At 44.1% G+C, this 12,334-nt stretch overlaps 1 protein-coding gene across 1 annotated transcript; it reads right to left on the reverse strand.

Annotated features, from left to right (window-relative positions):
- Positions 1-818: 818 nt before the first annotated feature.
- Positions 819-10,435, reverse strand: LOC119744509. Its single transcript, XM_038220456.1, has 7 exons — positions 10,212-10,435; positions 8,483-8,867; positions 7,388-7,648; positions 6,811-6,882; positions 5,843-6,364; positions 2,129-2,371; positions 819-1,651 (listed from the first exon to the last, which is right to left on the reverse strand). The coding sequence occupies exons 2-7, from the start codon at positions 8,843-8,845 to the stop codon at positions 1,409-1,411; spliced, it is 1,704 nt and encodes a 567-aa protein (XP_038076384.1). The 5' UTR covers positions 8,846-8,867; positions 10,212-10,435; the 3' UTR covers positions 819-1,408.
- Positions 10,436-12,334: the final 1,899 nt, after the last annotated feature.

Here is a 12,334-nt window from a genome sequence, read left to right on the forward strand (position 1 = left end):
ACAATACATTAAACAACTGTGCGCAGTTACAAATCGAGGTAACACACTGAGTAGACCGTGTTTATACGTCGGTGAAGGGCAAAACCTACAATTGATTTATACCACCCGGACGCAAATTCAATCTTGAGTATAATTACAAACCAGTTCTTCATTTTCAGACTGAAGCCATTTAGGCCCCCATCCGCTCCGTTCACAAGCACCCCCTCACCGGCAAAGGAAGTACAGTAGGGGGTGACCGACTGTACGCCATCTTGCCTGACTGCAATTCATTTGCCGCGAAGCGCGGCCACTGCGTGTAAATAGAACAAATCCCCTGGTGTACGTGCGTCACACACAAGGAACGGTGCGCGTCAACCAGTGAAATGTCCCGCCCATGGGGCGTCGTTGTTAGGTAAAAGGGCGCCCTCTTTTGGTAGCGCACGGAGCTCATACGGCACTTTTGGTCACGTGTATCGACCTTTCTTCAAAATTTTGATCCGTCGGCCCGACTGTCCAATCTATTTTTAAAAAGTCCAAAGTTTACCAACAAGAAAATCTAACGCAAACGTCAAGCAAAATACGGTCAAATTACTTAAGTACAATACTAAGTTACTACCGGTATTCAGTGGCGTAGCCAGGAATTTTTCAGGGGGGGGGGGGGGGGGGCCGCTGGGGGGGGGGGGGGCTGGAACATTTCATGGGGGGGGGGCGTCATGTAGATCAATGATAATTTTTTAGAAACTCAAAATCTCAGTGGGGGGGGGGGGGGCGACAAGGTTTCTTGAAGGCTGTCGCCCCCCCCCCCCCCCACGCCCCCCGTGGCTACGCCACTGCCGGTATAATTGGAATGACCACAAACACATCAACTAAATCAATCACGTATATCGCAGAAACGAACTACCAACAACCATCGGTGTCCAAAATCATCAACAAGAAACCGTTATCCGTTATCACAATCATCAACAAGAAACCGTTATCCGTTATCACTCCTTTAAGGCCGTGTTTATGCCTTATTTTTTTCATAATTATCAAGTCATCTTGTGTCATAAAATATTTAATTTTTTTCTCATCGAAATCATCGTTGTCGTTCCGAAATGTCAAATATATACAGCCAACTAATACATGTAACGTGAGTGTTATATAGCCGCCTTATTTTGAGATAATTTTAACCAACAGCGCACTTGGCGAGGGCTACATAGGTAAATAATCGAGCATACAGCCAGTACAATAAATAATGTATAGGCCTATAACTCCTGTTTCATAACCCAATGTTGAATTGTGCATGTCATATCTTTTGTTCATCCTACAGGCCAGACTATAAATGACCTGAATAACACAATTATTGTAAATTACCAGGATGTACTCTATGAAGATAAAATGTCCAACAAAGCGTTAGTTAATTTTGTCGATGATTTATCTTGAGGAAATCTCAGGAGTTTTCCGATGTCCGTCTCTGTGGCGCTAGCGGCGACCCGTGCGGCACCCAGCCGCTGTCCGAGGCGGGTAGGCCTGTCTGGACGCTCTCCTGCGTGCCTACCGGGGTCGCACCTGGGGTCGAGACCGCAAAGGCTGACCCGGGGAAGAGGCTGTGGGTACCGAACTTGAAGTAGATCCTCAAGCCCGGCACTATGAAGAGCCTGGCGTCGGGCATGCACTGGTTCATCCAGATTATCTGAAAATGAAAACGAGGTCGTAAGATAAAACAAAACCAAACGTTTAAAAATGGTTAAAGAGGGTAATGTGAAATGAACTTGACGTATTGTTTTCGTACCGTTTTCTATTATTCACAAAACGATTTTTATGACATCACAAAAAAAATTACGTTGAAGACTTAGAGACATGAAAACCATCACTGCCCTTTGAAGAAAAGAAAACATGACCTTTTGACCTCTTGGGGGCAGCAGACATTTCTGACCTTAAGACTAGTATGTGCCTAGCACGGTGGGAAAACCTATCTGATATGATCGACGGCGTCTTTCAAAAACGGCGTCAGGATACCGCACATAATTTGAACAGTGAATACAGTAACGTTCTCATATACGCATCTCGGTATATCTTCAAGTTCAAAACAGAGTAAAAAACAACCAAAAAAAAGCATGGCAGCCAACGCAAGGATTTCAGAAAACATTCTCATCAATAGTGTATATACCTTGCCACCAGTATCCACGATCTCGATCAGCCAGGTTTGTTGACGGTCCGTTTGGAGCGCCGCCATGTGACTGATAATGTCGCAGTGCTCATCCCGCTGCGTCACCGCCAAATCCACGCAGAACCCCGGTGTAAGGTAAGTGGCCATCTGAGAGAGTAGACCTTCGAAGGTGAAGTAGGGTGGGGCGATAGCTCGGTAGGTCAGCTGCAAGCGAGGGGTGTCAATCTTGACCACTACGTCCCGCTGCATTGTTGGGGGGGGGGGTGAGGGGAGGGGTACATGGAGAGATTAGATATGAAATCCGACATTGGAAAGTAGCCGTTTTCGAACTGGTGAGAAATGTGTTGGAATCATTGTGACGCACAACTAGCTGAAAACTTGCTGAGGTACGATATATGATTGCTGCAACAAATTAAAGGTTAGAATACCTTAGAAATTGTAATCAAGAAACTGAGAAGGGTGCTACTGCAGCGTGTCTCAAACAAAACTGTAGCAGTCAAACAACCAGTATATTGGTTAATTTGGGGTTTTTTTTTGGTATAGTAAAAGAATTCACCAGAGAACATACAGTGTTTCTTTACCCTTGACAGGATTTTAGTTCTGTGTGACTTGGACCTTTTGTTTAAAAGTTACGGCACAACTTTTACTGTCAAAATTTGTTTGTGCCACTTTTCAGATTATATGGTATCTAATGAAAGGCATTCACATACCAAGGTGTGTGAATTAGATACCAGATAATCTGAAAAGTGTCCCAACTTGGAATTCAAGTCCTTTCATTTTAATTAGCCTTTTTTCTGGACTGGGGTGTCCAAATGAGATGGGATAAAGACCATTGTGTAGAGTACTTACTATACCTTTAGACTCTATAGATAGGCTACGTTTTGCAAAAAGAGAGTGCTAGTATTTTTGTGTAATATTTATGGATTGACTGCTAATTTTTTTGTTTGACACACGCTGTACTATAGTATAGCAGTTGTTTTGTACTGGCGCTTTGATTACTATAATAAACGGCAAAATGTTGCCAGGCCACTTTGGCCACCATCAGAAAATCAGGACAAAATGTTGTTGGGTCTTCGATGATAACATTTTATTTTCCGCAGCATATCTATTTCTTGAGCCCCAAACGTCATGGATACAAAGCATTAAATCCGTTATCCAAAGGGCCTGGCACTATTGTGTTGATGAAACACCACAGGAAGATTACAACAAACGACTACACGAAATCGCTTCCGGGCTCGATATTAACAAAAATAAAATTGTTCAATCCCACGCAAAGATAACTAGCCCTCGGTGTTATTAGGTATATATACGATTTACCTTTACGGCCCAAGTTGGATTACTCTCTAGCGACAATAAGCTGACGTCTCTTTGGCATCAATCAAGTCTCTTTTCTTTGATTTCGCCGATTAACAAGTTTGAAGATTATTTTCCCTCGCAGTAGATCAACAAAAACTGACTGACATGACAAAGGTATTCTACCCCCACACCGGTTGCGTGTTTTCTAAGAGCGCCTCTGGCCGTTGTGTCTTAATGCTCGCGTGACGTTCAAAACATGCGGAGTTACTTCGACCGAAAGGTTAAGAAGCCGTACCGCAATAGAATTACCTAAAACGCGTGGGATTGATTATACACTTTGCAAGCAACTCCCGGTTTACATCAAAGTTTTTTTTCATCGAATCCTCCTGGATGAACAACTTTGCAAAGGAATAATGTCGCCAGTTAGGGACACCGGACATTGCCCTGAAACTGTTCATAATACTAAGTGTGCAAAAAAGTGCAACATTCAGAAAACAAATAAATAGTTTAATAATTTTGTCTCCAATGAGATTATATATTACATTAAAGCCTTATTTCTCAATCCACTTCTTTTTACCCCATTCCATTCGGGTTCCTAGATCCAAAAATGTAATCAAGTAAGTGAAAGGGTGTACAGTTTACTTGGGCCACTCTCACCTGGACATGCTGAATCTGGGTTAAGCATTGAATAGGCATTGAATAGGCATTGAAGTTGGTGATATCTGTACTTTGTGTTGAAGAATGCTCAATGAAATAAATGAGACAGATGAATCTCATTGTTACAGGGTGAGTCAAAAAAAGCGGAACCCAAACCCCAAAAATTATATTTCATATTTAAAAAATATGCAGCACCCAAAAAATTATGACTGGAAAGCCAATTTCATAAGCTACTTTTGGATGAAAAAAATCCTGAAATTGGTCAATGCGTTCAAAAAATATCGCCATTTAAACACAATGACACTAAAACCTGTCTCGTCCAAAAAATGCGATTTCAAGATAGAATCGTCGTCACTATTGTCTTCAAACATCACCAGCGATGAAATCTTAGTTTAAACGTTAACAATATGCAACAACGTCCTTTTGAAGGCCCGTCTTTTAAAAAAGTAGATTTTGTAAATCATATTGTTTGCCTAACCAGGGTTGTTAATCAAAATATTGTGTGCTACAGTTGGGGACAGTTGTTGAAACAAGTATTCTGTGTCATTTTCTTTGTTGTTCCAAACAGTCAAAACACACAATAAATTGATTTTTGGACGAGACAGGTTTTATGGTCATTGCGTTTAAATGGTGATATTCTTTGAACAGATTGAGCAATTTCAGTTATTTTTTTTTTTATCTAAAAGTAGCTTTTGAAATTGGCTTTCCAGTCATTATTATTTTTGGTGCTACATATTTTATTAAATATGAAATACATTTTTGGGGGTTTGGGTTCCGCTTTTTTTTACTCACCCTGTATATGCGATGTAACTTATGTCGGGAGATGTCAATATTACCATTTTAGGTTTTGCCCTTCATCGACGTAGTAAGTACTGTCAACTCAAAACTGTCAGCGAGCTTGCGCCGATCAAATCACAATTTTTTTCATCTTTCAATGACTGCGTATAGATAGAGTGTTAATTTGATCGTTTGTTTGATGGTCGGTTGTCACTGGTGCAGGGTGGGTGACTGGGCGGGTGGGGAGGGATGATAGTTTGGTCGGTCGGTAATTTTCTCGTCGGTCAGTCAGACTGTTCATATAACTTTCACTGGTTAATTAAAGGACTTGCGTTTGTGATACTAAAAACTCACGCGTAACCATGAACATCCGTATAGCTTGGTGTCGGGTAGAACAATGCACGACCCATAGTTCTTTCGTGTGAGTGTACAGCTTATATAGTCACCCCTCGTTATTTTTATTCAACAATTTTTTTTTATTCGTTAATGCTGTCAAGAATGAATCTATGCTTTATGTCCCGTTCCAAACTGATTATAATGCCATAAGAACAAAACTAGATGGAGTACTAAGACAAGATGAGATTTGAAGGTTTGCATGGAGTACGGGAAATATGTTGCGCTTGACGGTACGCGGTCCGCAGTGTGGAGTATCAACCACAAAGACAACTTATCGTCATTTTCGTGAGTTACGGTACATGTACCTTAAAAAGATACTGAAAAGTTGTCAGACAAATATCATATAACATTACGATGCAGCCTATGCAGAATAAAATGCTAAAGGAAAGACCGTTGTCTCGAATAGTCATGCATATACATGTCGTCGGATATCATTATCTTGTCCTCGGTCGCATCTTGCTGACCGTCAGTGGCGAACGACAGCAGCAATAGGATAATCATGCAAAAAGACACAACAAATGCAAGCTAACACCCCCCCACCCCCCGCAGCTAGATCCACCCTCGACCGTACGTGTATCTGGTACTTACCGGATGGATCTGTTCTTGTTGAGCGTTGGGGTCTTCGGAGCCTTGCGTAGGGAGGTCGCGGGGAGTATCTGAAGTTTGACCAGTCTGTTGGCCGTAGGGGTCTTGACCGAAGGGTCCCTGGCTGTCTCGGTGCGGTTCTTGTTGGCCTTCTCGGCCCGGACCCTGGGGTCCTCGGTTGTCCGAGTGGAGTCCGCGATCGCCGGGCAAGCGGGGACGGGTGGCCGAGGGCCGCGTGGGTCGCTGTCCGATAATGCTAAACGAGTCGTTGAAAACCTGCGGGGTGAACAGGTCCGGTAGGAGTGAGCTTGAGGGTGGGGGCTGGAAGGGGGGCATCGCGTTGAATACCTGGCCCTGGCTGTGGTATCTCTTACCGCGTCCACCCCTCTGGCGTCCCCGGTTGTAGCCTCCCAGAGACAAGTCAGCAGTTTCTGCGACTCGCTTCACGTGGTTCTGCTTGGCGGCACCGTAGGCGGAAGCGGCGTATGCCTGGTCACCAGTTCGGCTGACTGAATTGCGACCAGCCTGAGGGAGCAAAACGAATCACTGCAATATCTTGGAAGCTGGAATCCTAATTCTAGACCGATTTGTTTTCGTTGTTTCATTAAATTCTCATAAAGTAGGACGATATAATTCTTTTTCAATCTATATCAATGTAATAAAACTTCCAACGAAGTACATTCACTTTTATCTGGGATAATGTGAGTTCTTTGAAGTCATTTTATTCTTCTGCAAATAATTCTTGGGTCCCCGAAGAGAGATTTTAACAGCTCACTCACCTGTTTCTCAGCAGGGTCTGCTAGGAGTTCCTCAAAGGGAAATCCTTGGGTCCTCGCTAGGCGCTTGCCGATGTTGCTAAAGTTAAAGTTGTACGGGTGGGAAAGATCTGGCAAATCAGAGCCAGAGGGCGGTGGTTGGAAGGGGGGCATTACCCATGCCCCCGCCCACCTATCAGGGCGTGGTTGCATGGCCTTCCCACCTTCCCTGTCGTAGCCTCCGAGAGATGTGTCAGCCGAGTCTGAGTCTCGCTTCATCTTCTTGTTCTAGAATTTCAATGTCAATTTTGGTTATGCCTAAATATTGATTTAATTGTCATTTATTAACTCCTTCTTCGTGCTAATCTTATTTTTCTGTAGGCCAAGTTACAGTTTGTTTACAAATTGGAAGTTGTGGTCACGTGATACCATCTTTCAGCTAACCGTTCTCTTATGCACTGCATGTATATCTCTTGAAATGTGATCGGTGTAAAAGTGGTGACATGAACTTTTTAAATGATTAATTGTTCGGGTTGCCCGTCGGTTGCCCGTTGGTATGACGTCACAGGTAACATGGTCTATACCAGCCTATAGCTAAACACCGCATGTATGAATTTGCAACTTAATGTTTAGACAGGGTACCATGATAGGCTGTGGTACATCACGCTTGAAAAGCATTGAGAAAAATCGAAGAAGAATGCTGAAAGAATATTCGAAGTTTTGATAAAAAGGAAGATTTCAAGTTTTCAAATTTTCCAAGGTTTTTGAAAAAAAACTTTAAGTTTAAACTTACAGTGCCTTCAGCGCCGGTGGCCGAGGCCCGAGAAGGACGCTGTCCGATTGAACCAAAAGGTGAGGAGTAGTTGAAGAAGTGTGGATGGGACAGATCGGGGAGGTGTGAGGAGGAAGGAGGCGGCTGGAACGGAGGCATGGCCCGGAACCCTCGTCCACCATCTTGGTATTGCCGTATGGTGTTCTGTAGTCCGGCGTCGTAGTCGTAAGGGGACGCTAGGTAGGCCTGGGCTTTGATTTTGCTGACCGAGTTGCGACTTGTCTGATATGGATTCAAGAAAATAATCGGCCACTTTATGGACACCTGCCAGCAGTGGTATAGCCAGGATTTCTTTGTATGTGTTGGGGGGGGGGGGGGTGGGGGCACGAGCATTTTATAGGGAGGGGGCGGCACCAAGGGTAGGTCCACGATTGCACTAGATTGTGGAGCAGTTGGTGCTCTCTTCACTTCTCGCTTCCGATCTTTTCGTGTGCTTATTTTGAGCAAGAATGTTAAGAATTGTCTTTGTCTCCTTCGTGAAGGATAGACGGAAGTTAGGATTATAATGCGTCTACGATTGCTTTCCCTGATGAAAACAATCGTAGATTATTTATGTTTAAAAGTTAAAAACATCGATACTATAATCAGCGGCGGCGGAACGGTTTTCAAACTGGGGGCGTCCATTGAAGTGCTCCCCTGCCCCCGGTTCCGCCGCCCCTGACTATAATCGTACATTTTCTGTGTGAACTGTCAATGAATATTTCTGAGGGGAATTAGATCTCTTGCTGTTATTCATGAGCTGAATGACTTAAATGCTCCCAACAAAGATACTGACGAATACATTAGAAAGCCACTAACTTATGGCTAGATAGTATCTCTTGTTTAGTTGGTTGAGCACTGGTATACGGCTTTAGGGAGTCGCTGTCTCGCACGGTATATCAAGTTAATGGCCATTTTTTGACAGAAAGAAAACGACATTTGCCATTGCGAGTAGTATCTAAAAGTCAGGCCCTCAATTCCGGCCATTCCCACTCCTGTATAATTCCGGTCATTCCAGTCAGTAAGCATTTTGTAGCAGTTTTAATTTTATTTTTTTCACAACAAAGTTTAACTCACCCATTTGCCGAACATGAATGGACTTGAGTTACTTGTCTCTCCCGCGGCATTTTGAGGATTGAACGACGATCTGTCTGATTCCTGATGGGGTTGCGGCCGGCCGTTGTACATCCACTCTCTCTTTTGCCGGCCGGAGTCCGGTTTACCGACCGGTGACTCGACCGCTTCGCCCCAGACGGCGCCTGGGCTGGGGTAGTAGTACTGTGGCAGCGATGGCTGGTGGACCGGGTTGTCCGGGTAAGGTGCTCGGTAGGAGGTGGCCCGGCCAGGGGCTGGCGGGGTGTTGACCAGCAAGCAGGTGATGATAAGGAGGGGGTACCGACGACAGGTCGGAGCCGAGGACGGGGGCGAGATTACCGGCATTTTCACATAAGATTGGAGCTACCTGTGAACATGAACGGAATCGGTAGAGACCCAAGTGAGATTAGGGTACAAGTGGGATTATAACTGGATTCGAACCAGCAACTGGCTATCAGCATGCTCTGAGATAAGTGGTTGAGGTCACTAGCAATCAGGAGACCGCATGTTATGATTCCAGTAATATTGCAGGTAATATTCGGACTACCGTTTATCCTTGACTCAACCTCTTAATGTCAGACATGTCAAATTCTAAATTTCTCTTTGAAAAGCTAGTATTCGAGCTAACTTTTATCACCAGCGCAGTGATGAGGAACCAACCTTATCATGACAACCAATGCCATGCTCTTCAAAAAGTCAGCATACTTCCCGAAGGATGTTGTCCATCGTGAAGAAAATGTCAAAGTTGAAATTAATCGCACAATGAAGCTTAATTCGAAGTTAATAACCCCAAATGTGAAGAGAGAAATAGGAAACAGAGGGAGCAGAAATTGCAGTTAAAAACTTACGGTTCACTAACAGCGCTAACGAACGAGGAAATCGGAGTAAAGAAAGTAACGTCAGTGTAGTTCTCATCTTCGTTCCATGGTCTTTTTTCGCTCTCAAAAAACAGTGCGTCTGTTTTTATAGCGGCGTGACTGTCCTACTAGCCAAGTCACTATTCCCAAGGGTACCGTGTGGTTAAGCCCCGGCTAGCTATGAACGCCATTGGTCGTTAGCCCAGGATTTCGCAGTGCAAATAGTCATCAGTCTTCTTACGTGGTTCGTAAGACTAAAGTGTTGCGCGCCGAATTTAATCCCGTCCTCCCACACGCTTTCTATAGGAGGCGTGCTCCGCTGCGGAGGCAAGCGATACATCCCAAAACGGAACGCGCTCATCCCACGTAGACTAATAACCGTCGGGTAAAGCGCACTTTCAAGCAAAATTTCCGCAACCTGATATTACTTCTTTCTTACATTTTTGCATTTTCTTGAGAGACTCTGAAAGTGGGACGGGCGACCGTGCGCAAAATAAGCAAAGATTATTCTCATCGGCATTGACCCTATTTGTAACGCACGTACCGAAACTTCTGCAAATAATGTTAACCGTTTTGGCGGGACATTACTTCAAACAACAAATTCGCCTCCGCATGCGACATTTAGAGTCGCAGCAACAAACCATTGGGTGTTCCGGGACAAAATGTTTAGCACCGTCGCAGTCATCAGCCTATAAACCACATCGATTTTTAGTTATGTTATCTTTGGCGAAATATCAAATATGTTGATTCCATTTTGTGATATCGAATTGCCAGGCCTGTCAAATAATGTTTAGAAAATTTAGAACTCGGGAAGAAATGGTGGAACGAACAGACTTATCACTCGGCCAACTTACCTTGTCATATCTGCTCGTGTCGCATGCTGCTCGTCTCACTTGTAAGAGGTTGTCTCAATATTGTGTCATCGTATCACCAGAACTCAGATTTATAAGTCATCTTGACCTCCCATCGACCACCGATAAAAGGCATTTAAGGAACGGAATTAGATGTGTGAGTGGGTAGGCCAAAGTACACAAAACAAGAAAAGAAATAATTATTATGGTACTGCGTCTGCCCAATGGAAAACACATCACAAAACCACAGACCCACACCTGTTAAAAAATTGATACCTAATTGTGCCCCAAGAAACCCGAGGCTTTGGCAAAGTAAGCTGATTCGTTTTTGCCTGATCCTTGCTTAAAGGCCGAGGCTCACATCCAAAGATTTTGTTTCGCCATGGACAATGTGAGGATAGATCACCGGCTGAAATACAGGAAGGGCAAAAATAATGCATGACCGTCAGGACAAAGCCCTATGACGTTCAAGAGTTGCTGTTTTTGTTGAGAAGGTGTAATAAATAAACGCCCGATAAGCTTGACCTGAACGGGAATCGTGCAAAATGTCAGGTGTACGTGGACGGACGGTCCGCGGATGATTCTCGGCGTTAAACCGTTGGAGACTATCTCATAATGCAAGACGACAGAGCCTCCGGACATTGGGGAGTCAAGGGTTGGGTGTAATGAGCTCTGCGCATGATCAGTAGATGGCGCTGTTCGACAACTCGCTAGAGTCTGGTTCCCTGACCTGACGTTCCCCTGACGTCTCCTAATAGATCGTCAAGTAATATCACCTGCAACAATGGAACATGACGCAGCAAAACCCTGCCCTTGTACGCGTGTATACTCGAGGCACACATGCGTCGTGCGCAAAGTGCGGGACTGGTGACAATTGTGCATTCGCTGTTACTAACTTAGAATAACAAAAGATACCCTCTAAGATTGCCGCTACGCATACCTCCCAATAGGCCATATTTTTGAGCGAGTGAGGGGCTCTGTAATTACGCCATGTTGGGGGCACAAATAGGCGTTAAGCCAGGTCATTGGCACAAGTTTACATTTTGTTCAAATCAGAAGTAAATTTTTACAACATCCAATATAATATTGTATTCATAAATACCCAAGACTGTTTACCCATTCCTTTTGGTCGAGAGCCCGTCACGTGGCCGGCCATAAATGATTGACAAAGACCAACTGGCTGGTCTTAAACACTTGGCAGTGTCACATGAAAGTTGGACTCCTATGAAATCCGGTCCCTTTTACTCTATTATTGATTGAACGTTCACAATCTTCGGTTAGGCATGTGCAATAGCATACCAATATGACACTATATTTTACAGTCCTAAATTCGCACTACACCGGCACAGCTGCGTTCTGCGCACACATCGCGCAGTACGCGCACTCGCGCGCTAATCTCCATTTAATGAGTTGTTTACGACTACTCGCGAGTGGCACATAACATAGCTAGAGGGGTGTTCAAAAACACAAGGTAAACTTGTAGAACAAAATCGTTGGAAATGTATAATTGTTGACTTGCTTTGACTGTTTCAACGGCCGAAAAGGTATTTATGAATTGGAGTATATTTGCCTTGGCCGGTATTAAACTCTATGTTAGACCGGTTCGGAGTCTGGACGCTGCTAATGACCCGACCAAGCACACATGTTATTCCCTGTAATATAGTAGCGTTGCTGTATTGCTTTGATATTCGTGATATTTCTGATAATTGTTACCAGAATATGGATTGTGGGCGGCGCTGAGATGCATGTGATCTACCTGATGATGTCCGAACGGAAGGAAAATTGAAGTCTGTGTGGTGGGGGAATAAGTATTTGAAATGAGTTTATTTCAAGGTGAGCATCCGCTGACGTCGTGGGCGTGAACCTCACGGTTGGTGTTCTTGCACAAACACGGACCAAAAACCGCTATCCTGTCTGTTTATACACATGAGACTAGTAAAAGCCTTCGGCTGATGATGCCAATGATGTTTTTAACTTTCTCTGACACTTTCTTCGGAGGTGATGTACGTAAGACGGGATTATACCGGACAGTCGGCGAGGTAATGATGTTTTTGACTTTCTCTGGGAATTTCTTCGCCCGTAAAAAAAGGGGATTAATCCCGGTCATAACTATTTGCGTGTGTCTT

The sequence above is a fragment of the Patiria miniata genome, unplaced genomic scaffold (genome assembly GCF_015706575.1).
Source record: "Patiria miniata isolate m_02_andy unplaced genomic scaffold, ASM1570657v1 HiC_scaffold_7, whole genome shotgun sequence".
Classification (NCBI taxonomy): Eukaryota; Metazoa; Echinodermata; class Asteroidea; order Valvatida; family Asterinidae; genus Patiria; species Patiria miniata.